Source organism: Trachurus japonicus, chromosome 20, assembly GCF_045865225.1.
Source record: "Trachurus japonicus isolate A0001 chromosome 20, Traja_1.0".
NCBI lineage: Eukaryota > Metazoa > Chordata > Actinopteri > Carangiformes > Carangidae > Trachurus > Trachurus japonicus.
Genome location: NC_140926.1, coordinates 7,798,585 through 7,826,231, shown reverse-complemented (window position 1 = coordinate 7,826,231; position 27,647 = coordinate 7,798,585). Strand labels below are relative to the sequence as shown.

The window sequence follows — 27,647 nt, the reverse complement described above, 5'->3', positions numbered from 1 at the left end:
GAGACGTTAAACGTTAAACTTTATTATTCCACCGTTACCGTGCGCCATGATTTCGACACACAGGCCGCCGCGAAGTGACAGGAGAAACTTTTCGGACCTCCAACAACCGTCGGCGAAGTGACAGGACAGCCAGGAGGAACGTTTCGGACCTCCAACCGTCGGCGAAGTGACAGCCAGGAGAAACTTTCGTCGATGAGACTTTTAACGGGAGTTTTAATGGAGGCGAAGTAGTTAACGGTTAATAATTTTTAAATGAAGACATGATGAGTTCGTTTTCGGACCTCCAACCGTCGGTGAGACTTTTAACGGGAGTTTTAATGGAGGCGAAGTAAAGGTTAATTTTTTTTTTTTTTTTTAATGAAGACATGATGAGTTGTTTCGGTGTCCCAGCTGATTCCCTGCTGCTTTTCCGAGCCTGCGATGAGGGCGACTACGACACGGCCCGGGGCATCCTGGAGCCCGGAGCCCCGAAGGAGCAGCAGCAGCAGTCCGGGCGGCAGAGCAGGCTGCGGTCCGAAGCGGGGTCGGAGTGCAACAACGCCGCCGCCGTCGCCGCAGCAGCGGCGGCAGCAGCGGCGGACATGTTGTCTCTGGTGCCGGTGGACTGCACCGACGAGGAGGGAAACACCGGCCTGCAGTTCGCCTCGGCCAGCGGACACGAGAACCTGGTCCGCTTCCTGCTCCGGAAGGGAGCCTCGGTGGACAGCCGCAACAACTACGGCTGGAGCCCGCTGATGCAGGCTGCGAGGTGGGGCTGAGGACATCCAGAGAGTCCATTTAAACATCTGTCAATTTGATCTCTTTCTCCATACTGTCAATGATCGATATCCTCACTATACACCTCGGGAGTTGTCAGAAGTCACTCTCTTTAATTCGGCTTATTATAAGAAACGTTAATAAGGGATATGTTCAAAGTTCAAAGTTATCTTTATTGTCCCAGTTGGGAAATTGATTTGCAGCCAGGATGTCCAAAATACATAAAAACATACAATACCAATACACATAAAACACACACACAGAGCAATCAACCTGTGTTAGGAAAGGCAGCACATAGAGCAACACATAACAACACATATTGGGCAGAGTAAATTAATTAATTCACTATATGTTGTGGTTGTTGGTGGTGCACACACAGTCCTTTTCTCTGTCAGTCTTACAATGACAGTGGCCACAGTGAGACTTATTGAATCCCTTTTCTTACCAAACCAAATGCTCTTCTTTCTTAAAACTATTCTAAAAAATCTTGAATTTGTATGTAATAATATTGAATTAAAGTCTTCCCTACAACATGAACATTTATGAGCAGTAACCAGCTTCGGGCACAGAGATTGGTGAATGTCTTTATAGCCTACTGTCATTACAAGAATGATGAAGAAAAAGTTTATGTATGTAAAAATTAGGGGGTAAAAGTCATTTTTGCACTATTCTTTGCAAAAATGACTTTTACTCCCTAATTTTTACATAACATAAACTTTTTCTTCATCATTCTTGTAATGACAGTATAAAGACAATCTAAAATGTTTTTTTTTTGTTACCAAACCAAATTCTCCTCTTCTTGAGTTATGAGTTAAAGTCTTCCCTATTAAATGAACACTTCCATCCATCCATCCACCCATCCATCTTCTTCCGCTTCATCCGGAAATGAATGAACACTTAGGATTGCATTTAACCTCATTCTTACACAAATCTACAAATATATTCTTCATCAGCCCTCTATAAAAATGGGCATTAGTGTGACACAATCTGAATTTGCATAAAATTACACTGAGTAAAAGTCAGATTGAGTAGTAGCCAGATTCATGCATCGAGTTTGGTGAAGCAAACTGCATTTATTCTCAGTTTTATGCCGTCTAAAATTAAAGTAATCCTCATGGAACCAAAAACATGAAACCGTCATTTAAATTTTGATGCCAGTGCTTTTCAGTATGTGATGTCAAATTGCTTGATGCTTGACAATCTTATCTCGTCTTGTCTTGTCAGGTTTGGTCACCTGGCCGTTGCCCACATGCTGCTGGAGAACGGTGCTGAGATAAATGGGCGAAACCGGCTGGGAGCGAGCGTCCTGACTATGGCGGCCCGCGGGGGACACACTCATGTCGTCAAACTGCTCCTGGAGAACGGGGCCTACGTCGATGACTACGATCACCTGGCTGTCGCGGCAGAGGAAGTCTCCAACGGCAACAACAACAACAGCTGCAGGTTTGGGGCTGTTTTTATTATTATTTCTGAACCGACTCTTTGACTGAAGCAGCATCAAATTTAGAGTTTATTTACATTACATCCTGCTTTTTTTCCCCCCTTACAGCACGTCTGGGTTCGGAGGTACTGAGGGTTGTACAGAAGGAGGCGGCGGCAGGGAGTTTATGGACATCACTGCCCTCATGGTGGCGGCTCAGCACGGCCACGAGGCCACGGTGCGCCTGCTGATAGAGTGGGGCTCTGACGTGAAATTTACCCAGAAGACCACTGGCTGGGGACCACTGATGGTGGCCACCCTCAGTGGGAAGGTTGGTCCTACAGATAAAGATACTGATGGATTATACATTGGGTTTCATTTGGGGACGGCAGTGAATCACATGTGTCTTTACATCTTGGGAACGGAAGGGAAACAGACATGTGTGTGTGTGTGTGTTTTGAAGGTGGTTGTGGCTCAGCAGCTGGTGGAACGTGGAGCCGATCCGGACCGGGTCAACGTTCTGTCTAAGACGGCCTTTGAACTGGCCATGGAGCTGAAACAGAGGGACATCAAGGCCTATCTGGACTCCATCACCACCGTCCGACCTCAGACAGGTAGGACCTCAGTGCACAATTTAAAGGTACAGTGTGTAAAATAAGGGGAAAACCGTGACATCTACTGTAGCGTTCGGATTCTAGATGGCAAAGTGACGGTGGTCTCTGAGGACAAAAAAACCTGTGTTGATGATCCATTCGTAAACTTTAAGGTTTATAACTCAAAAACGTATCACTATTCTCTACCGGCTAACTACTAACTCACTCCCCATGCTGTTTTCTCCTTCTTCTTTCCTTCTGCTTTCCTCTTTGTTGGTTTATTTATGCATGCAAAACTCGCTCTCTGGCTGGATTTTCCGTTCTGGCTGCCGTACAAACATGGCGGCGCAATGTCTAAAGCAAGACCCTTGCTATATGTATATATAAAAGAAGAATTATAGGGCTACAAAAACACATTTTTTTATAGCTATTATACACTTATACAAATATATTCATGGGTAGTATGTTCAGATTTTGCCAATAAACCTTGCTAAATAAATATTACACACTGGAAATTTAAGTACAACTGTAAAGAACAGGAATAATAATGTGTTTAACAGGAAGTGTTGTCTCCTCCTCTTGTTGCATCTGTGTGTGTCGGTACACCTAGGATCTAGATGTGCTTGTATTGCAGTTAACACTCATGTGAGAGTGAAACCAACAGTGGCTGCTCTCTCTCAGCCTCTTTGATGTTTAATAGCTCTTCCCACCAGGATTTAGTTCAGTTTACCTGCAGGATCCTACTCTGGAGCTCACATGATCCTCTGTGTTTTGATCAGTTTTGTCCAAATAAATCTATCTCTGGTGTGTTGTGCAGGTACAACAGTAAAATGAGGGCAAATGAATGCAGAATTTTTACTTTTTTTATTATGACAGTCTGAATTTTTTGAGTATATACAAGAAGTTCCAGTTACAGCTGAGTGTTTTTAATGTGTCTACTCAACTGTTAGTGTTTGATGGTGCTGAGTTATGTGGAGTCGGGCCAAGTGGGACTGTTGTTTTAAAGCGGATCAGAGCTCTCTCCTGTTCTCACTCTCACTCTTTTCTTCACAGACGATGATAGAAGAAGACCAGATGTGTTCAGTGCCCTCAAGTTGGGTATGTTAAATTAGATTCTTACCAAAGAACCCATGTTACACTTCAATAGCATGTTGATAGAAAGATGTACCCATATAATTTACGTGTTTAATGTTGATTCAGGAAATTCCCAGCTAGTAAAAGAGATCTTGGAGGAGGATCCCACTCAGGTGAATTCATCCAACCAGGAGGGAGCGTCACCTCTGATGATGGCGGCGGTGAGCGGTCAGTTGGAGGTGGTGCAGCTGATGGTGGAGAAGAGTGCCGACATAGACAAGCAAGACGGCGTCCACGGCTGGACCGCACTGATGCAGGCAACTTATCATGGGTAAGACAGTTTACATGACGGACAATGGTGATTGTGGTGGTGATATTGTTTTTTTTTTACATGGACTTATGTTAAATTGATGATTTTATAGGTAATTTAATTTTAAAATTTAGTCAATCTGTGTGTTTTTCTGTCTCTATTTGTCCTTCAGGAGTAAAGATATTGTCAAGTACCTGCTGAGTCAAGGAGCTGATGTCAACCTCCGAGCTAAGAACGGATACACAGCCTTTGATCTGGTGATGCTGCTGAATGACCCAGGTACCCAGAATATCATTGTTCTGTCCTACAGCACTTAAAACAAAGAAACAAATCCTTCCTTAATGTTCTTTAATAGTCAGCAGGGTTAAGAAAACAAAGTATCTATTCTCCTGATAATTGTATGTATTTATTTTCCCAGACACTGAGTTGGTGCGCCTGTTAGCAGCATCAGTGTGTATGCAAGTAGATAAGGACAAGTCGAAACACCGCGGCAGAGCCTTAATGACTCGCTCCAAGAGTCGTCAGTCCCTCAACAACGTCCCTGTGCCGCCTGATGACAAAGGAGGCCTCAGGGTAAAGAACAAGTGCACTTCTGTTACAGTAATGCTCTGTAAAACTTCTATTTAACATCATATTCCTTAATGTTGATGTTTACATGTTTGACTCTTCCAGTCCTGGTGGAGCAGGATGTCAAATCGGTTCCGGCGACTGAAGTTGACTCACACCCTGAGGCACGGCCTCTCGTCCAATCGCCTGGCTCCGTTCCCTGACGATGCTGAAACTTCGCTGGACGCCACAATGAAGGCGAACAGGAAGCCTGGTGCCGTCTCTAACGGGGCTCTGGCTCCATCTCCTGCCCTGGGAGGGAATGACCTCAGCAACGCCTGGGCTGTAAAGAGCAAAGAGACCGGTGAGACACAGCCAGATGCAACGTCTGGTATTTTAAGGGGCATAAGAACTGCAGAGTGCAAAACAGCACTGATGCCAGAAGTTGAATGTAAATGATATTTTGCATAAGAACAGTGGCATGCAAAAGTTTGGGCACCCCTGGTCAAAATTTCTGTTAATTTGAACAGTTAAGCAAGTGGAAGATGAAATAATCTTCAAAAGACAAAGACAAAGTTACAGATGACAATTCAAACAATATAATTTTTTGTTTCATCTTTTACATTTTCAAGATGACAGAAAAGGAAAAGGGCCCATATAGGTTTGGCCACCCTAGCTAGTACCTAGTAGCTGCCCCTTTGGAAGCTATCACAGCGTGTAAATAGTAAATACCTTGTCTAATGATACCTTTGTCAAAGTTATCTGAGAGCTCAAGTCTCCTGAGTTTCCCATTCTTTGGTTTGTTTCCCTTTTTCACTCTAAAACTGTAGAAAACAAAAATAATACACTGATATTGCTTAAAATATTGCAAAAGAGTGTTTCATGTTTAACTTTATGCCTTTTGGAGATAATTTCATTCCATCTTCCACTTGCTTAACTGTTCATATTAACAGACATTTTGACCAGGCGTGCCCAAACTTTTGCATGCCACTGCATAAATCTACAGTATATGCACAGTGTGTTATTATATGCTGTATGATGTGGAAGTGGGAATATATAAATGTGCTATTTCTCAATTTTGTTTCCTAGGTCTTTGCAGGCCGTCTTCAGAAAAGGAGGACTTCCTCATAACCACAATGGTAGGAGCTAAATAAATTCTTCCAAGGTTTAACAAGCAGTTTTTACTATGTTTGTCTAACTGTGGCTACTTTTTGGACACTTTTGAAAACGGACAGAGTTAAATTTATTTGTAAGTGTCATATAAGTAAGGATTGTTTGTCGCTGTCGTTGTGTTATTTACTGTTTTTTTTTCCATCTGTAGCTGAGAAGTGGTGCGCCCTCGACACGGCTGCCCAACGACAAGCTGAAAGCAGTGATCCCTCCCTTCCTGCCTCCGTCCAACTTCGAGCCGTGGAACTCGGACCGCTCACGCCTCCTCCGGGACGGAAAGAGCGAAGCGCCCCGTCTGCCCATGCCGCCCCAGAGGAAGCTGAACAGCAGTGGAAATTCAGATATTGTGAGTGTGTTTGTGTGTGTGTGTATGAAGGACAGAAAGTTCCCTCTCTAACAGTCTGTACTTTTGTCATCACTCATACTCTTTTATTCCTCAGACATCTATAAGCCGTGTGGTCAGCAGGTCCATTAAGTTCCCCAGCATCCCCAAAGGGCCCTCGTCGTCCTCTCCGTCCAACTCTGGTCACTACCACTCCCCCCACTCCTCCGGTGGCTCCAATGGAGTGGCAGGACTCAACCGGGACTCTCACAACCGCTCAGGTAGGTACACACAAACACACACATGCACATGCACAACAGGTTTTGGCTCATGATGCATTATCTATAATCAACAATTGGACTTAATGATAAATGTTTTACTTATCTTAACCAAATTCTTTATTCATAAAGCCAAATATCTAAGGACCACACCCATCTTCACATGGTTATGAAATGAATTTCACCTTTATATTAAGTCCCTAAGTCCCTAAAATCTATTCAGTGTTTAAAAATGATCTGACAAATGAAGCGTACAGTTATTAAGTCAACCCTTTAATCCTAATTTATTTAGTTTACTTTATGTACTTCCTTTTTTTTGTCAGTTTATTTGATGTTTGATTGTTTTATTTCATGCCCTTATATCTTATGTTTTGTTATGTATTTACTTTCAAATCAAGGTTTCATCTTTTCAATATGGTGTCTGTTCTTGTTTAATTTTTTTTGCACAAGTGTACCATTTGCCTGACTGGTTTGTACATTAACTTGTTTGCAATAAAGTAAAACAAAAAACATGATCTATAATAAAATAATCTCCATTTCTTCCTCCCACTAGGTGGCAGTGCAGACAGCGTTCTCTCCCAGATAGCAGCTCAAAGGAAGAGAGCAGCAGGTCTGATAGACGTGAAGGTCCAACCACCGGAGAAACAGCACAGCCCGACGCAGAGCCAACCCCCGCTGCCAACCTCAGCGCCCAGCCTGACACTGCCCGACATCAGCCTCCCCGACATCCACTCCCACCCGAGCCTGGTCGCCTCCGACATCCACTCAAGAAGGGTTTGTGTTTGTGTTTTTGTTTTTCTTTCTGACATCATCACTGTGAAAAGAAAAAAAAAACAGAAAGAAAGAAAAGTTGTGAGTGAAATTGTGCAAATGTCTGCTTTCATAACTTTTGTAGAAGATGGAGTTGAAGAAGAGGCCGCAGTCGGGGAATTCCTCCACCTCCAAGAGCACCTCGCCCACTCTGACCCCGTCCCCCTCCCCAACACCGAAGCCTCCCACTGGGCCAGGAGACTCTTTGTCCTCGGCCTCCTCCCATCCTCGCTCCAAGAGCAGCGGAGGCTCCAGCAGTGGGACTATCACTGATGAAGGTAACTCCACATTAGTTACCTAGTTCATTTTTAATGGTCTACATTATTTTCTTACTAAAATAAATCCTACTGCAAAGGCATTCACATCTATTTTATACTGTATTAACAATTAACCTTAGTTGGGTTTGTTTCAGGCCCAGTTCTGTTATAAAAACATATGGTATGCGTATTGAATTCAACTTTGTTATTTTGTCCTAATATTTTCAGATGAGCTGTCTAGTATCTTGAAGAAACTTTCCCTGGAGAAATACCAGCCCATATTTGAGGAACAGGAGGTATTCTTTCTTTAGCGTCCAAAAATATTTGCCTTAAAAAAATGAAGTTTTTCTTTTGTTTTGATATATTTGAGTTGAGTAGAAAAGTGTTTTTTCCATGTCTGTGTCACTGAACTACCGTCCCTAGATAGTGCTGTACTTATAAAGTATTGAACAGATATTGAGTATATTCAATTTATTGCACGTTTTATCTTTTTAATCAGTGTTTCTTTTCCTCTTTATTCCAGGTGGACATGGAGGCATTCCTGACTCTAACAGATGGAGACCTGAAGGAGCTGGGAATTAAAACAGATGGACCTAGACAACAGATCTTGGCAGCCATATCAGAGCTCAACGCTGGAAAGGTGCATTTGGTTCAGCAATACACTATATGATCATGCATTACATATCTACTTCCAGTGGTGCGTCCCCAGTGCTCCCTGGGCTTGATTTATAGTTTTTCCACATTGTAACCCAACATTATGTTCTAGCAAGCTATGAGTCAGCAGTGTAAGGTAGAATTACATGTGAAAGGATGGGGAAAACAGTGGACACGATATGTCAAAGTACAGCAAGAGCATAATCTTTGTCTAAAAATGTTGCTGGTGTTTTTAACAGTGTTTGTTTGCTTGTTTGTCTTCAGGGCCGGGAAAGACAGATTCTTCAAGAGACCATCCACAACTTCCAGTCCTCCTTTGGTAGCAGTGCTAGTAACCCACGGCAAGCAGGTGAACCACGCTGTGAGTGTCCGATGTTTAAAACTGACCTACGGATTCAGAAGCTACAATAGAAGTACATGCAAAGACAACATCATAATTTCTCTCTTCCTCTTTTTATCTGCTTCATCTTCATCAGCTCCAACAGGCTGGATGAGACACCAGGTTCGATCCTCTAACAAGAGGTAACCAGAAGCCTTGATGCCCATCAGGAAGTTCACCAAAGGTACTTAAATAAAATGAGAGTAAAAGCTGCTGACCACTGCAGAGAGAAGATGCTGCACCAAAAACTGCCTTAAAGGAAATCTGCCTTAATAGGACCTTCCAGGACCAAACTGCCTTTAAGTGCTCTTACTATGGATCCTAAAGAAGGAGGGTGATGCACAGGACTGGCTCTCCATTACAGGATGGGTGGGTGGCAAATTATATGTATTATTGCCATAGTGAAGTGGTCGTCACATCTTGTAGTGGAAGACGAGATTAAGTGGGAGGAAAAGTACAGTACGAGCTCTTTTTATTATTTTGTTTTATCTGAACAAATGTGAGAGATCCAGCACATGTATGTAAAGTAGTAAGTTAAGTCGGGGAAAAAGGTGTGAGCTAGTAATAATGTGACTGACACTTGAGAGCTATAGAAGTGACTAAAAAAGTTGCACTGGTGAGGAAAGCAAATGGAAAAAGAAAGGGACATTGACTAGGTTCTTTTGTAGTCTGTTTTTACTTGTGTGTTTATGTCTTGAATTTACGGACCACTATGTAAACAGATGATTTTCAGTCAAGACTGTGTCGTCATGATCATGCAGTAAGTAAATATTTTATTTTTTATTGCTTCAGACCTTGTTGGACCAGAGATGAGAAGATATTGGCAAAAAAAAATGAGAGAGAGGGTTTTATGACTGGTATAAATTTTGTTTGAAAGAGGTGCATTGAGCAATAGTTTCCACTGAGCCAGCATCTGGCTCCACCATTAAATGTTTGGTCCATGTTCAGACGGACGGAGAGCTATATCATCCCTAAATATCAGGTACTTACTGTATATTCCATGACTTAAATCCAAATGATGTGCTGTGGCAATGTTCAGGATGGGTCAATTAAATATTAGATGACATCATTATCCTGTTTAGTCATGTAGTTCGTCGGGGAAACACAAATAAACACACTGTGCTTTTATAAAAAAGGTCTGGATGTCGAATAACCAAGCACAGAAATAAAATGCTGCAAAAATGAAATAAACTGAATATGAACTGTTTTTTATTGGTGTTTGCATTGGGGAGTTGGAAAGTTTGTTTTTAGACCCAGCTTTGTCTGTGTAAAAACCTTTGTAAAAACAAATAAAACCATGATGTAAAACCATTTTCCTTCCACAAGATGGCAGCGACCCTCTGCTGAAGCAATAAATTAGAGTCTATAAGCTTCTACTGTAGTCTACATTACACACCTTACTCTGTACATATTCAATAAGAATATATTATTCTCTAGCAAAGGAAAAGGTTTAATTCATTTATAACAAAACTCAAGTCTTACTCTTCAGAACAAGTAGGACTTTTGATGTCTATCTGTTTGACCTAGGCCAAAATGATCTATGACTTATGTGTTTTGTTGAAGATGGATTCCCCAGAGTTACTTTGTTGGCTTGTCTTTCCATAACTTCTTGTTTTAGACACACACATGCTTTTCTGCAACAGCAGATTCATGTTCAATATGATAAAGTAAAGTTGGAGAGTGTGTATGTCTATGGCCATCTCGCCCATCTCTGACACCAGCGAACTGTGACCAGGCCCACAGTTGAGCAGGATTTAAATTTTGATTTAATTTAAACAAATGAGTTAGATAGAAAAAAAATGCACTCCTTCTATCTACAGTTTTTATGAAGGGCGACATTATCTAAAGTTGGTAGAAAGCCCCACTGTTGGTTGGAAGCGGCCTCTCGTTTTTGGTACAAACGTGTCTTGTCTGTTCTCTTTTTTTCTCCAGCCTAAATAAATACCATTTGAACATAAAAATGTGCGATAACCAGATAACAGAAGATCAGCCTAAACTTGATGATTTAGTTAGAAATACAAAACCTATTTACACATACGTCTTGCCCTTGCCAAATGGACCGGAAGTAAACTACCGCGTTTTCTTGTCAGCCCGGAAAGCGTGGAAGTCGCCGAAATGCTGCGTCGCACCGCGAAGGCGATGAGTTCGGCGATACCTGACGTCGCGGCCCAATGTAATCTCAATGTGAGCGACGCGGCATTCGGCGACGTCGGCGCGTGTCGGCTTCACCTGGAGGCGGCGGTGCAGACGTTTATCGGAGCTGATGAAGTTACCGGATCAACTACGCACCACGGTCGTGACCCTGTGAGTTTTATCACAACCTTTTGTGAGTAAAATATAAATAGTGCCTTTATCACACACCTGTTCAACAAGTATTATTTAAACAGGTGGAAAAGCTTTATTTTAAGTTATTCCCATTCACCACACGAGATAACGTAAAAATAAGCTAGCAGGTAACTTCCGGTGTACCGACTACAACTTAATTTGACTTAAAGGTTTATGAAGTTTTAGCTACAGTTGGTTGATGCTTCACAGCCAAAAGGTTATGTGTTCGATTCCCAGGTGTGGGGCCTTTCTGCGTTTAGTTTTCAGCCCATTTATATGCACGTTAAGTTACGTTCAATCAATTAGCAACTTATAAGTGCCCATAGATGTGTTTGCTCTGTATCAGCGCTGGGTTTGTTTGACTTTGCATCTGTCCAGCTGCATGTACCCCGCCCCTATCTACTGTCAGCTGGGATTTCTCTTTACTCCAGCCCCTCACACCCCCTTTGACCTTGCACGGATATGTTATAGCCTAGCTAATGCATGGATTGATAGCTATAGCATGAGACAGGCATCACTTGCAGCAGAGGGAGATGGATTGAGATGATTAATAGTGACCTGGCTTTGTCTTTGTGTTGTTCATACAACTTCACACAGAATAACTGTACATGCACATTAATATATTTCTTTATTGCTTGCAAGTTATATCATCATTGCAATATTTAACAGTGTTATCACATCACAAATTTTCCTGACTGTGTCAAAAACATACTGTTGTGTATGTCATTCAGCATATTAGCAGATGCTGTGTTTATCATGTTGGCTGTGCAGTGTGCACCTCTGATCAAGGCTTTTTGGTTGAACCAGTAGCAGATGACGAGTTCAACATTTGTGTTTTTGTTTTGCCGAAGCCACTGTCACCATGTGAGCAGGAACAGCTGAGAAATGTGTTGACCTAAGATGACAAGTGCTTTGAAACCACTTGAACCAAAAAGTCAGAAAAGCAGACCCATCTATCCCCCCCCAAAACATGACCAAATAGCAACACTCTGGCGTTTGCTGAAATTGTTATTGATGACCTGGATATGGACTGGCCCGACAGGCAGGCGACAGGGTTCCTGTAGGGTTTAATGAAAAGCATCGCTCAGTGTAGAAAAGCTTTCCTCTCCAGGACTGTGGCAGATTGAGTGCTCAGATGTACAGTCATATGTGAGCTGTAAGAAACTGGAGGAGAGAGAAATACATTTGGGATGTATTAACATTGCTGTGGCATGTGGGCAGCAAATGGAGTGACTCATTCAATTTCCTCTCGATTGTTTTCACTCACATAAGGTTTTGATTGGATTGAATAACATTTAATAAGATTGTCTGTAGCTGTCGATACAGTAGTCGCCGTGCAGCGGGGAGGGAAGAGCGGACATAGTACGTCAGGGGTGCAATGAGGTCACAAAAGCAGTGATGCACAGTAGATATATAGTGACCCAGAGATAAAGGAGATTGTTTCTTTAATGATAAGAGAATAGAAACCATCTTCTGTTTTCCCTCTGCTGAGGATTTTAAATTAAATTGATATTGAGACATTGACAGTCTTGGACTCAGAGATTGAAACTTGTCTCACCCCTAAGTGTTGAAAGAAGCCGACTAAAGAAACTGAATTCATATTAGTGTCCCCGCTAGATATAGTAAAAATGTCACTTTAATTCATAAAATCTGTCTGATCTACAGGCCCTGTGCTTGACTATAGCACATGTAGCAACACATACTGTATTCCTAACACCAGGAGTCTCAGCGGGGTCAGTTAGTCTTAAAATATTAGTCACAAGAAACTGTATCATACTATTTTTCACTAAATATGAACACACACTCTGTCTAGTTCAGTAACACAAGACTTAAAGCTTGAGTTGTGCCGGTGCTTTTGCTCCATCAGGTGTGCAAGTGGAAAATTTTGGTTTTTGGGGTGAAAAGCAAAACAAGTGACTTACTCTTTCCCAGTCGTGACGCATCTCATCCAGGTTACCAGATATAGTTATATTTTTTTTCCTCACAGTGTTCGAGAGTCTTATCCAAAAGCTCGGATGCCATTACCATGACATTCACTTTGTGGCCTCCGGCCTCTGGCTGTACAAGCCGGGGCGGCTTTTTTTAAAGATGTGCATCACCTAGGGGGCAGCGGTTTTTATTATTGCTCCGTGTGTGTGTGTGTGTTTGTGTAAAGTGTGTGCTGAATTTGAAAGGTGGTGGTCATGATGAACACGGATGTGAACGAGCCAAACTGAGGCTTGCTCTCTCAGCTCTGTGCGATTTAGGAGGAAGGGGGGGGAGCAGGGATTGCAGGGCTGAGCTGAGCCCTCTGGTCCTCTTGTCCTCATATTTTGCATTTCCCCCTCTCTTTCTCTCTCTTTCTCTCTCTCTTTGCTGCTTCAGTTACCTTCAGTTTGTTTTGCCCTCTTCCTGACTGAAGACCTGGCAGCGTTTTGACACATGCATCAAACTGTATTACCTCTAAGCAGTTGTTGTTGATGAAAGCTACATTACAGCCAATTGCCGGCATGCAGGACGATGATAGTCTTGTGAACTGTTTTTGCAAACTATGTCCAAACAAACAATTGCTGTCTGATTTCATATTTGCATTCCACTGTCAACATTCATCCTTGCAAAAGTGACTCATTCGCTTGTAGGGTTTCCCAGCATCCTGGGTGTTACACAACACTGTAGCTCCTTTTTTTTCTTTTTTTTTTTAAGTCTTACAGTCTCTAGTCTGTACCCCCCCTCTTTTTTCTATGCGCTTCTCACACAGACACACAACCACAGATGGGGGGATGGATGGAGCAGATTACAGAAAAACTGAGGGGAGCAGAGGAGGAAGTCAACCTCCATCTGACCCTTGTCCTGACCATGAAACAACCTTTGAAAAACCCAAATCCAAATGTCAACAAAAGATTATCCCCCACAGAGTCCAAACACACAATTTTCCCTCTCAAACCGATTGACACAGCTCCCGATACAAGGGCCGACAAAAACGTGACAGCACAGCACGAGTCGGAGGTGTATCTTCTTGTAGTATTCGCCTCCGCTGGGTGATGATGCTGCGCCGCTATATGCCGCAAATAAACCGCAAAATAGTCATTTGGAGCTACTGAAATCAAACTGCACAGTGTAAAGATGGTGTGGTGTGAAATATCTGTTCTAGATGTCTCACATTTGTCTTCGTATCTTCTTTTTTTTGACAAATTATTGCAACAATTCCTTTTCTGTACAGCTTAATGAGCAATTTAAATGTCATCTGCAGCTACAAAGCTTATAAGGTTTAGTCGTACAGATGCTGTGGGGGAGCTGATGTGCACTGCCATTGTATTTTTTTTTATTTTTTTTTTGAAGCCCTTATACTACTTGGATGAAATAAAACGCAGAAGACAAGAACCACTGAAATATTCAAAATGCTTCTCGGGGTGTTATCTAATGCCCTGTTCTGTGTACTTGTATTTCCACCTACCAGATTTTACAGTTCAGTAACCGAGGAGGATCATTCTTTACTGACAACACAGACGGTTTTTTCAACCCAGTCTCAACATATTACTGTGTTTTTGTGTTTTTTGCAGCACTGATGATTTGTTGAGCATTGTGGGTTGTTTTTTTTCTCCGAGCCTTTGAAGTTCATTCTCTAATTTTGTCCTGATTTTAAGGTTCACGGTCTCATGAGATCAAACCAGATCTATTCCTTGTCCTCAAAAAACACTAATCTGTTCAGCTGTGGAATTAAACAGTTTAGGGTCAGTGTGTTATTGTTGCAGCGTTTTCCACATCTGCATGAAAACGTAAGAGCTGAAACTGCACTATTTTTTTTTTCTTTCTTTTTTTGTGTGCATATGACGTGATGGAGCACGTGCAGCATACATGCAATGCAACCATATTTGTGTATTTGCTGTATTTCAGAACGTGCATCCTGACCTGAGAGGACCGCTTGAGCTGGTCCTGTCCATTAACAACTCTCTGCTGTCATGGATTATACGCTGGGCTCTACAAATCCTGACAACGCCGCCATTCCTGCTTTGCTACAGCACAACAGCACCAGACTGTGAACTCTCTCTCTCCTCCTGCTTTCCGAGTCCAGGCCGGGTCATGTGCGCGTGAGGCCGTCACCTCTCATGACCCCACCCATTGTTAGGATTAGATAAAATTCAGCCCACAACGTAAATTCCACCATAGAAAACTGATATACATGCGTTTATTTCTGTGTTAGTTATACCACTACTCACTGAGCAATCACATACAGCATCTCAATGAATTAGAATATCATAAACAAGTTTATTTATGACAGTAATTTAATTCAAAAAGTGAAACTAATACACCGTTTTTGGCTCGTGACCTCATTTTGACATCTCAAATTTCTGGCGACCCCACGATCACGTGCAGTCACGTGATCACGGGGTCGCCAGAAATTTGTGCCGTCAATCAAAACGCGCCAGCTCAGATATTTTTATAGCCCATGCTGCATTTTATTTGAACTCGATTTATATTCGAGAAAGTGAAAGTACAGAAAACAGATGTTTAAGATTGTGTGTGGTGTTTTTAATCATAATTTTAAAAGCATAACAATTAGTAATCAGTCTTTTTTTTTATTTGTATCAATTACTAGACATTTCAGGCGACCCTATTTGAATTCCAAGGGTTCCCAACCTCAAGGTTGAAAAACACTGATATAGATCCATTACACACTGAATGAAACATTTCATGTCTTTGTTTAAGTTCTTTTAATTATAATGATTATGGCTCACATTTAATGACGACCTATAATTCAGTATCTCGAAAAATTTGACTATAACAAAAGACCAATTAATGAAAGCATTATTAAGATGCGCCTGTATAACATAGTGACACGAAGCACTTGCCCTAAATGACAGTGACAAACAAGAGATGAGTGATTCCTTGGTATTTCCCGACAGTGACCGTCCTATTAATTATAAATGTCCATTAGAATCAGACTTGACATGTCGAACTCCCATGGTGACGCTAACAGAGACATCTTAATCAATGAAAGCCACACTATTGCACCTGCCAGATGGCTTTCACTGAGCCCTGTTTCGCTCCCTGGTCATTATTCTGAAATTTTCTATTTAACCACACACACTTATTGTGCACGCACACACACACAGACACACACACACAGACTCAGTAGTGCACTGGCACACACAGTCGTGGTTGCGTGCGAACGTCTGCCCCAGCAGTGTTAGCAGAGCTTTAAGCCTGAGCTAATCTGGAAGGCAGCTTGGATAGTGTTGCAAGTGGATTTACATTGATACCAAAGCTTTAATGGCAGCCACTGACAGCGCTAACAGGACCTTTAGGACCCCGTCAGACCTCTGACCCCAACCCCACCTGTCACAACAAATTAAACAAACCCCCTCCCATCGAGGGCACTATGTGATACGAGACGATGATGGACAGACGACCATCTGCTCCATCAAAGGTGCAACTGCAACCTCACCGTTGCATAACAACGAGAACTTGCTTTTCAAAACAGGGTGGAGAGAGTCTGTTTGGGAAAATTATGTTAACTGAACGAACGACACGTGTCAGGTTTACGTTACTGGTCATATTAGCCTCAACAAGCATGCGGCGGGTATTGCCCAGCGCACTGAATGCATCAGTTGTGAGTGACATTATTGAGGACCAGCGGTGATTAATTCTGGACTCATCCCGCTGCCAAAAAGCTCTGTGGGCCTGTCATGGTCTCAGCTCACAGATTAAAGTTTTAGGTTGACAAACATTTCTCTGAGCTTTTCCTAAATAATCTTACTGTAGTAGCACCAAATATTGACCATGTGACTGTAGACGGTCTATAGGTGTAGATATTATAGGAATATACAACATTAAATTAGATTAAATGTGTATTTTTGACTTTTTTGTTGAGTATGTGTCACTACTGAATTGACATTTCTAATAGATAGTCCTCTCAGTTGTACTGTAGGTTACTCTCTTTGTGCTGTATTATAATAACCTCAGTGTGTTGTCCTTATTTCTGCAGGTCTGTGCGATCACATGCAACACATCCTCACCGGTGGGGATTCTCTCTTCCACTATGTCATGTTTATTTCAAGATGAAAAATGTATCTCAGCCATTGTCTTGCATGATTTACTACACATAAATACACAATCTGCTGTGGGTTAAGTCTGCAGTGCATGGATTCGTACACTAGGGTGCAGCGCAGTAAGTTAGAGACTATCATACACATGCTTACATATACTGTCCATGTAGTCAGCTGACTGGCCTCGTTGCAATGACAACACACAACACATGCAACACATTGCCACGTTTTATTGGGTTAAAATTTTACTAGAAACCTCAAAAACAAAACTTTCAAGTTAAAATATACAATTTATTGCACAGAAACCCCATTTTAATGATTACTTGAATTGTAATAGACTTTTTCAATCTATAAAAAACATGTTAATTAGATTAAATACATCCAATTACACATTTACAAACCATCTTTACATGTTTTTAATGTAGAATCACATCAACATGGTGAAAGGCTCATATCAGGGTATCAGATATAAGACACTGTGCCTTTGTCCTGTCATCCATTTATTTCTGTAGGCATTTGTTGACTTCCTGCCTCACTTATTAGCCCACTGGTGTGTCTTGCAGCAGTTGGTTTATAAAGTCTGACTTTTCCCACGACTAAATAGAAATATTGAAGCTTGGAAACTGAAAAAGTGGTTTATCTCCCAGTGGCCTGGAGATGAAATGTCACAATGCAGCTTTGTTTTCAACCATTTACAACCACCTAGGCAGTCACGACGATACTATTTAGAGCATAAAAGCATGTATTTATAATTTAAAGTCTATTAAAAACCAGTGATAATGAAATATTTTTCCTCTTTCCTGTGGTGATTCACAGCACGGCTATTTCTGGATCAAACCCACAGGACGCCTCAAGTCAAAACCACTGTCTCAAAATAAAATAGTGTTTTAAAAAAAAAGGCTGGAGATGCCCAAATCAGTCAAGTTAACCACAGTATAGGCTACAAGTGCACTTCCGTTGATAACATTCAAAATAAAATGGCACAGATTTTAGCTTTTACATCTTGAGAAAATTGCAGATGACGTATAAAAAAGAGGCGTTTTAATGATTTCCATAAGGTGAAAAGGCGAAATTCACATTATAGCAAAGACATAATCGGTCAAAATTTCACATGATAAAAAAAAAGGAATAGATATTCACATAGCCTATTTGATAAGTCCTCCACTTTTTTCTTTTTTTTTATCTTACGAACCCCACCACAAAGGCTTTTTTTTTCTTTCTAAATCCGCAAGACCTTCGTGCTTTTGTTTTGAAGGTGTAAATAATATAGGCTACCCCAGTCTGAACCGAACCACGGCTTCATCCATCATCATCCACGCTCGGTTCCGTCCCAACAACACAGCGCTCGGTGTTTTTTTTACTCCCTCCGTGTCCGTGTGGTGGTGGTGTGTCGACCGCGGACTGCCTCGGTGTGAATCCGGAGGTTTGTTTCCCTCCTCTGCTCTGCCCCTCGCGTGTGATCCCTCCTCTCTCTCTCCAAATGTGTGTAGAGCTGCTGCTGCTGCGCGCAAAATGTGCGCTCAGGTCCGGTTTGGCTGCGCTGCGACATTCAAGTGCTGCTCGTAAATATATAAACCGGTGGTAACGAGTTGCAGGCGATTTGAGCAGGAAAATGCAAAAAAAAATAGCTGAATACAGGTTGCACACAAACACAATGTGGAGGAAAAACGGGGTTAGATTTGATGAAATAAACTAAATCTGCAGCGAAATAAGAAGGGAAATGACTTAAATACATGCAACTTTTTTTAATATTATGTAGTTAGGATATGTAAAAGAAAATGATGAATGATAGCCTCAAAGGGAAACACGTAGGCTACTAATTTCATTTTTATTTTTATAAGATGCAATATTATAACCACATATAAAGTCCATATAAAACCAATGTAAAATCGGAAAAGAAAAGCTGTGTTTCCCATTCGCAGACAGTACGTGAAGGCAGCATAAGCTCGCTCTGTGTGTGTGTGTGTGTGTGTGTGTGTGTGTGTGTGTGTGTGTGTGTGTGTGTGTGTGTGTGTGTGTGTGTGTGTGTGTGTGTGTGTGTGTCCGCCTGCGCTCGCTCTGCCTGTGTTTGTGAGGCAGAGAGTTGCGTGCGAAGAGCTCGACATGTCATTCAGAGGAATCCGCCACCTGAAACGCGAGGAAGTGAAGGCGACTCAATTGGGTATAAAGCATCAGCCAACATCTGCCCCGAGCAGTGCAAAGCTGATGAAAACATCAGCGCGGAGCTCGTACAGGACCTCTCCGGTTTATTTGATTTCCCTTGGATTTATCATTTGGCATTATCGAGTCGGTGCACCCTGGGAGACGCATCTCTTTTTCTGCACATAAAGTGAATGTGGCTGTGCAGCCAACAACACTATACTGGAATTAACTGACATCCACACAGACATTGGGTTAGTGATATATATATATATTTTTTAATTTTTACCGCTTTTTTGGATGTTTTTCTGTATTTTTTATTTTTGAATTCTGCTTTTATTTTTAAGGATTCTTGCATTTCTACTGCACTGTACAGGCTGGACAGGCAATTCATTAGTTAAGTTTCACCGGTGTGTTAAATTATATTGTTCCAATTGGCAATTATTGAAACATATGGCACACAATTGCTAATTCACATGTCATATGTCGCTGCATTTTTAACGATTACTTAGTGAAGGTCATTATACTTTAATTTTTTTTTAGGTGTGCAGGGATTTACTGCGTGTTTAACCCAATAGGGATGGCCTGTTTTTAAGATGTGCAACAGCGAGTCTGGACGTGTTTTCATGGGCTGCATACACATGGTCTTGAGGACATGTGTGGAGCCTCTGTATAGCCTCCCTCCACCTCCCGCCACATGTGAAGTTAACGTCCTCTTGTGTTGTGTTGTGTGTCTTCTCCGCAGCGCACCTGTTACCTCCACGGAGCGCAAGATCATGATCCCTCCGGGAGACTGCATGTATGCGGGCAGAAAGAGGAGGAAGCCCATCCAAAAACAGTTAAGGCGCGATGCACACCATATTGTTGTTATTGTCTTTGTGTTAAAAATCCATGTTCTTCTGTGTGGCAAACGGGTACACATTTTTGTTTGTCTTGTCATTGAAAAGTGCAGGTAAAAAAGGTGAATTAAAGAGTTTAGACAGACTATGGTGAATCACAGGAAGTTCATGAGCGGCTACAGCTTGAAGGTGTGAAAATAGTAAAGCTCCAGTATGTATTGGCTGCAAGTTTCTATACAACACATTACAACATAATCATAACACTTTTATGATTGTGAATATACAAAATAATGTAGCACTTATTGCTAAATTATTTATTTATACACATCCACATCCACATGTCACTTTTCACTGTATCCTAATTTTAAGGTGGGTGGATGAGGGGTAAACTGAGGGCTACTTTTCTTTCTCTTTTTTTTTGGACAATCTTGTCAGCTGATGTCATGAATAGTGAATGTAGGTTATATAAGATTTTGAAGAGGGAAGTGGTAATTTAACAAGGCCTGTGGCATTTATAAAGTTTTCATGTTTTGCGCTGCCTTTGCCTTTGCTGCTGATCTGAAAGGAAATCTTTGCCACATCAAATCACTGCTGTATGTGGACTGAAATGTACATTTCAAATTCTGGTTTGCTATAGTAGTTCTCACTGCCACCACCAGACGTTGTAAGATTTTGAATTATAATTCAGTGCCCCCCCCAGTTATTCTTTGGTGTTTCTTTTGTTGAATTTTATAATATCAATCTTGTGTTGGTTCTTCATGCATAGTAAAGTAAACTTTATCTGAATAATCTGATCAAATCTTGACACTCGTATTTGTTTCTTTTGATATTTTTCAACAGTAATGCCTGCAAAATTGTGACTTTTTTAGCCCATGCAGGCTAGTCGTAATAAAACAAAGTTGTTGAAGCATTCACATAAAAGTATTCTGTCTCCGTGGAGATGAACAGAAACTTTCAGCTGTGGAAATCGGAGCTGACCATTACACATACGGATCATGTTAAGTTCTACTGGTAAAGCTGTGTACACCATACGAAAATACACAAATAACTCGATGCCTAAGGGCCAAGTTACATTCTCTGCGGCACTCGGACAGGACAGTGCAGTGTGTCCAATATCTTTAATAACGGGAGCTGCACTGACAAGAATGAAACAGTCACAGTGGATTTCTTGGTAAACACAGATAATTTTACAAGAAAACTACTAAAGTTTTAGGTCATCCTGAAGAGATGTTCCCTCAGGACTGAAATGTGACATGATAAAACTCTTTAGATCATTAGTTTTGTCTTAGTTTAATAAAAAAATAAAAGAGGCTTGTCATCAGTGGGAGCCCGAGGCAGTGAGGTGCACAGCATGCAGCGTGTTGGGCGAAGCCTGAGTCAAAAGGAAATACTTTTTTAAAGACAGACAAACTCGCAGTGCAGTGGTTTATATGATCATGTGTTTGTTTGTCCTCTGGTTGTCGAGATGCGGTGGTTGGTTGGCTGGTTGGTATATAGTTTCTGTCCTAACAATGCAGAACAATTATGAAAACAAAACTGAAATGAATATGTTTTGAATCATCCATTTCTGAAAAATTAATTCTGGTGTCCTATTTTTTCCACATTGATCCAAACAAGAGAGAAAGTTTAAAAAATAAAAAAAAACTGGCGACACAATAAACAGTCGTATGAGTCAGTCACCACTTTTTCCACAGAAACAGTTGATACAAGTGTGTTGATGTTTGTGTGGTAAGAACAGAGGCTCTTTACCCAGAGTTTACAAGTTGGGAAATTTATATCACTGATAGATAATAACATGATATTTTCAACTAGAGGCCATTAAGATGACTGTGTAAACTAAAAATGAACAGGTCAGTGTCATGTAGTCATGTATAACTTTGATATTAACAGAGTCGTGGCTGCAACAAGTGAACTTAGAGAAGTCGATGGATCGTTTTCTGGTTTGGTTGCATGAGACTGTTGAAGCTAAAACAGTTCTTACATTTCATCTTACGCACACACTCTCCCCCTCTTTCTCTCTCTCTCCCTCCCTTCCCTTCCCTCGGTCCGTCTCGTCATCAGGAAGCCGTCCTCTTCCAATGAGAAAACCAACCCGTCCAAGCGGCACCGGGACAGGCTGAACGCTGAGCTGGACCGGCTGGCCAGCTTGCTGCCGTTCCCGCCGGATGTCATCTCCAAGCTGGACAAGCTGTCCGTGCTGCGCCTCGCGGTCTCCTACCTCCGTGTCAAAAGCTTCTTCCAAGGTAGAGGAGGTCAAAACATTCATGCATTTGTTGTTGTAGCGGAAGTGGCTGGAATATTTGGTTCATGAGTGTACGTATGTGTGTGTGTGTGGCTTGATAGGGAGTTGCCGAGTTGATATGGGTTATATGATGTTGATAATGAGATATCAGCTGCTGTGAATTGGCACAGAGGTCAATGCTTCACCTTTGATACTATATAATAGAGTTGAACATGCTGGCTGGCTATGGAAACCTTCATTTATGTACATTTATTGTAATGAAACACTTTCTTAGGATGTTACACGAGTAAATTATCAATATTATTAGTCATGGTAATAATGAGTTTTTGCAGCCCCAGTGGAAAAAAGTGGAAAAATGTTAAATGTTTAATTTCAAAACACTGGTTATTCGACACTTATTACTTTTACATCCAGGCTGATATCCACACACAATGAAGTGACAGATACAGTAAAGATGTACAGCATGTAGTGTAGTAACTAACTATATTGAGGCATATGAAGGACTGATGATAATACCAGCCTGTTAAATTATGGTAATCTCGTAGAGTTATGGAATAATCTGAAGTTTTTCTGTCTCTCTGCCTCATGAGTAAGAATCCCCGAGGCCGTATGTCATCGACTGACTCTGATATAGACCAACAGAAGAGAAACTGCCTGGGAATTCAAGGGGGCTAAAGATAAACAAGCACAGGCTGCATTATAGGAAGTTTGCTCTTATGCATCATCTGGATGCACCGGGCGTCTGCTTTTAAACTTTGTTCAGACCTCGGTGGTCACTATATTCGTCTGTGATCACATCCAATGTAATTACGACTTATATAACGGTCCACAACTTGTTGTTTTCCCACCCTTCCACCATCCACTGAACGTCTCTCTCTCCGTCTCCTCGTGTTGCTCCACAATCCGCTTCAAATATTCATGGGCCTCTTGAGAACGTATTTTGTTGCTGGTGGCTGCTTTATCAACACTGAGGCCACTGGCACAGCTGGATGTGACAGCTCCCAAAGACAAGACTGTTACAAAAAAAGGGAAAAGGAGCATCCTCTTTCTCTCTTTCTCTATCTCTCTCTATCTCTCTGTCTGGTTGGAAGAAAATATTCATGATAAAGAATAAGGGAAAACGAGGCCTCGCTGCCCTCTCTCTGCTCTGTGGAGCTAAAAGAAAGTCGCCATTGAAGGATGTTTTCATGGAGAAGTAGGCAATTGGATTTGTTATGGTCTGTCCAGCTCTACTCCTCCTCCACATGTGGCTCTCTTCTTCTTTCACCTTCTCCTCCTCTGATCCTCACACCACCACCCTTAATCTCCATCATCCGCTACCTTAAGTTTGGCATGGCACCCAACAACTGGCATCCCGCTGGTCGTGCAACTTTAGACACACTTAGTTGTTTTACCCCGAATGCTCATTTAGCTTAGCCATCACGCAAAGATGCAGTACAGGTGCTAATCGGACTTATTAAAGGTGCCTTTGCTCACGCAGAGATAAAGACCGCAACTGCTGCCTTTAATGAAGAGTGATGCTGAGTGTCAGTCTGTCAAGCGAGAGCCTGGGAAATGAAGACGGTGTGAAAGTGCTAAAAGTGTTGAAAGGTATGCGCAAGGTGTTGAAAGCAAGAGAGGGGATATTGCCTGCGTATTGTATCTGACGGCGCTAATAGCTAACGTAGGGACTATCATCTCTGCAGCCACTCAAAAGAGAAGTAGAAATAAATATTTTAGGATATGTCTCTCTCTGAACATGCATCAGTGGCAAAGCCTGTGTTTGATTGCTTTGCCTCTGCTGGAGGCCTTGTTATCAGTGGCAGAAGTGACCAGCTTAGCTGCCTTTTGATGCTACACTAATGAGATTAATTAGAGTGGAACATGAGGGATTTGGGTCTGTGTGCATCTCTCTCTCTGGTCAGCTCTCTTCTCTGTTTTTTTCCACTGATATTGTAATGTGCACGAGCTTTTCCAGATAAATCTGAGATGAGCAACATGTACATGTCCACATCCTTCCTGTGGTTTTGGAACAACAGTCACACTCATCTCTCTTTTTCTTTCTCTTCTTTTTTCTTTTTTTTTTTTTTTTAGCTGTGAGTCATTCTCTGAAAACATGACATGAAACCTGCAACTTTAAGTTTCATTTGTCGTTGTGACGAGTTTCAAAGAGGAAGAGGTGAAGATTTGTTTCTACTTTTAGTGCTGCAGTTCTCCAGTTTGTCCACTGGGGGGACTGTGTGTGAAGTTGCTGCTACTGAGTCATGCCTGATGTCCAGTCCAGTTAGTTGAGACTTAAAGTGAGTTGCAGGCTTTGGCCCCTCAGGTCGGATTCGTTCCGTGCCTTTAACTTTAAAACGTTGATTTATTGACTTAAAGGTGCGAGGAGGGTCAGAGAAAAGAGTCGCAGGTGGTTTTGGGAAGCACCTGAGATACCCTGTTGCGTGACAGCTCATGGGTGGAGTACACAGTAAACAGTCGGCACCTATGCACTACATGCAAATATGCCCTCGGGCTGTGTGTGGGTGCATGTGTAAATAAAAGGCGCCATCAAACAGGGATTCACCCCGGTTTCCCTTAATCATCATGTTCCGTGAGATTCCAGTCTGGTTGGTGTTTATTTACAGATGCAACCTATGACGGTGTCCTGTGCTATAACGAGCACTTTGAAGATAAAAAGTAGGAACAATAGCTGCGCTTTGAATGTTTGTTTTTTTTTCTCCCGCTATACGTGTACATCTTGGCTTGAGCTCATACAGTGGAAATAATACGATATAATCATGTCTAACGATGCCCTGGCACAGGTATATAAAAAAAAAAAAAGCATGCAGTGAAAATGGGCCACAAGTCCAGAGGGTAACACCCCTTAAAAAAATAATGATAATAACACAAAAGTATAAATCATCATTTCATAGCCTGCAGCCTGTGTGGAACTCACAGTCCCATCTTTTTTCATTTAATTCTCATTCCAGGTCAGGATATGTATATTTTTGCTATGCCCAAACAGATAGGTCTATGAGAACATTTGTGTGTGTGTGTGTATGAGTGTGTGTGTGTGTGTGTTGACAGTCAGCAGGCTGTAATTCCCTTCCCATCCATGTTCGGTCTCTGCCCTAACTGTAATTGCTGAGCTTGTTAAATATTTACCCTGAGGATTAACTATCCCTCCTCTGCCTTTCTGCCCCGATTGTCTTTATTTCTCCTCAGGTGATGTGTGTGTGTGCGTATGCTTGTGTTGTGTGTGTGTGTCTGTTTTGCATGATCGTGTTTCATTACTTTTTTTATCTCATTATTTGAAACTAGAATTTAGTTTCTGCTTTGTTTTGAACACGTAGTCAAGTTGCAACAATCAGACAGACAGTATATAGCTACTGTGTGTAGCCTACATACTATACAATACTGTGAATGCATACAACATGACACCTATATACTAGACTAAATGTCACATACCTTATGGTGTTTTGCTGCCTTTAATCCCCTATAATAATCATCTCTTTCTGCCCTACCCATGTCTTTGTCCTTGTTTGCTGCTGCTACGTTGCCTGTTGGACTAATATCAGTCGAAACCGGCTCCAACAAGACAAGAATTCACCAGAGTCATCATCACATACACATACTAAAAGACTCGATATCAGTCATTTGTATTAATGAATCAGTATTATCTGCTGCGTCAAATGCTTTGTTTCAGAGTGTCATGTTGTCATATCTTGAAATCTGTGGTTAATATTGCAACTTTTTTTTGTTCTGGCAAAGCAGAAGTTTACAAACAAACAAAGAAATAACTCTTTGATAAAAGTCGGTTGTGCAGCTTGTAACCTCGCTGACCACTGGTCCAAATCCCCAGGGACCAAACAAGGTAAAAAGCCGTGTACATGTTAGTGAGTCAGTGCGTGTGTGTGTGTAACTGCGTGCACGCACAGCACACCACGGAGACTATTTTGATTCCAAGCGCTGTGCTTCTTTGATGAGGTGCGACAGACGCTTCGTTTGACTGCATCTGTCACCGTCTCACGTCCTGACCCTCGTGGCTCCGCGATCAGATTCCCCCCATCACGCCCCTGCAAAAAAAAAAAAAAAAAGCGGCATTGGCATTGGCATTAATCCATATGTATTTCTCATTGCGTGTTGTCGGTCTGTCTTGTCTGTCTTGTCGGTCTGTCTGTCTCGTTCTGTTGCAGGGAGTGAGGCCTTCATCTCCTCCACTGTACCAGCTGTGTACTGACTCACACAGACTTGTTTTTGTGAACCTTCAAAACATCTCTCTCATCTTCGTTTTGCACATTTTGTTTTATTTTTATGTATTTAATTACTTCATTTTCTTCCACTTTTTCCACTTTTTTTTTATTTTTAATTTTAAGCCGCTGCCCCAGTTGCAGTTGCACGTCAGAGGAAAGTTAAATTTAAATTCACCATTGAAGTTTATTGTGTCTATAGAGGGGGTCGGGGGTTAAGGACACTGGGAAAGTTTTCCAGATTGTTTGATCCGTTGATGACGCGTTGCCAACTCAAAGTGGAATTCACTGGCTTCAGTGGGAATACACCTCCAGTGATTCATCTTCCATAATTGACACATCTTAGTCTTAGATGACTGGGATGATGCATTCAGCAAAAGTTTTTGGTCTGTTTTTCACTGTTCTGGTATTTTGGAACTTTTTAATAGCTCATTGTTTTGTTTTTTTGCTTCATACAGGATTTGTAAAATTACTTCACAGCATCTCATCCCACTGTGGTAACTTTTAAAATGTGATTTTAGATTGATATTCATGCTTTTCTTAGTGCAAAGCTGTACTTCTTAAACAGATACTGAGGGGAGTTCCTGTTTTTATTTTATTTTGGCACCTCTGTCAGAGTTTCTGCATTTCATTAGGTACATTACTACACCTATATCCATCTATATAGGACAGGATAGTGTGGACCAGGGACACCCATGGGTCCTTGAGGAGATTCCTGATGGTTCCCAGCAAAAAGGAGACTCAGATTTTCATAGTCAAGTGCTTCAAACACATTCTGTATTGAACTTTGTAGTCAAATATTATAAAATGGGTGCCCATGGTCTAATTTATGTCACTTTTGGGGATCCAAAGTTGACATTTATGTTTATTTGAACAGACTAGAATTCAATTTTCTCCAGTAAATCCACCATAAATTCCCCAAGGAGACATTGTTTTTAACTCATGCTGATGATCAACCTTCAGTGGATCAAGCAAGAAGATTATATTTGCATCTGTTCTTACGAAATTAATCTGCAAGTTAGGAAGAGTAATGATCTTTTTTTTCTACAGTTGCTAACTGTCAACAACTATAGCAAAGCTTACCGTTCATATTTCTTGTTGTATGTGTTTTTTTGTTTTTACATCCTGAGATGAAACAAAAAAGACATGCACACACAGTGACCTGGATGAGACATCGACAGCCTGAAAAAAAAAACACCTAATGCCATACATACTGCTCCACTTCCAGTAAATGATATGATCTGAAAATCATCAATGTCTCGCTGCAGTATATCATAACAACCCCTAGAATTACCA

At 41.5% G+C, this 27,647-nt stretch overlaps 2 protein-coding genes across 3 annotated transcripts in view; both read left to right on the top strand.

The window, feature by feature from the left end:
* The first annotated feature begins 303 nt into the window (after positions 1-303).
* On the top strand, positions 304-9,775 carry anks6 (ankyrin repeat and sterile alpha motif domain containing 6). 2 transcript variants are annotated; one of them, XM_085763799.1, is made up of 18 exons: positions 304-748; positions 1,981-2,199; positions 2,306-2,507; positions 2,640-2,790; positions 3,823-3,867; positions 3,970-4,174; positions 4,326-4,432; positions 4,572-4,726; positions 4,826-5,063; positions 5,789-5,838; positions 6,021-6,215; positions 6,310-6,472; positions 7,023-7,243; positions 7,365-7,557; positions 7,765-7,832; positions 8,060-8,176; positions 8,455-8,539; positions 8,667-9,775. In XM_085763799.1, the coding sequence occupies exons 1-18, from the start codon at positions 366-368 to the stop codon at positions 8,714-8,716; spliced, it is 2,847 nt and encodes a 948-aa protein (XP_085619925.1). In that variant the 5' UTR covers positions 304-365; the 3' UTR covers positions 8,717-9,775. The 2 variants fall into 2 exon arrangements, with proteins under 2 accessions (XP_085619925.1, XP_085619924.1); XM_085763798.1 differs by having other exon boundaries at positions 8,455-8,551.
* A 9,119-nt stretch (positions 9,776-18,894) lies between these two features.
* The window catches only part of ahrra (aryl-hydrocarbon receptor repressor a), a 75,930-nt gene continuing 67,177 nt past the window's right edge, over positions 18,895-27,647 (top strand). Inside the window, exons 1-3 of the mRNA XM_085763455.1 lie at positions 18,895-19,313; positions 19,805-19,897; positions 21,960-22,141. Coding sequence (XP_085619581.1) covers positions 19,836-19,897; positions 21,960-22,141 — 244 coding nt within the window. The 5' untranslated portion in view covers positions 18,895-19,313; positions 19,805-19,835. The remainder of the gene's footprint in view (positions 19,314-19,804; positions 19,898-21,959; positions 22,142-27,647) is intronic.

What these genes read in the sequence shown, in the direction of transcription:
- anks6 (XM_085763798.1), top strand. Translation starts at nt 366, where the DNA reads ATGATGAGTTGTTTCGGTGTCCCAGCTGATTCCCTGCTGCTTTTCCGA. An exon ending in CCGCTGATGCAGGCTGCGAG is followed by an intron (nt 749 to 1,980) that starts GTGGGGCTGAGG and finishes TTGTCTTGTCAG; the next exon opens with GTTTGGTCACCTGGCCGTTG. An exon ending in ACTTCCTCATAACCACAATG is followed by an intron (nt 5,839 to 6,020) that starts GTAGGAGCTAAA and finishes TTCCATCTGTAG; the next exon opens with CTGAGAAGTGGTGCGCCCTC.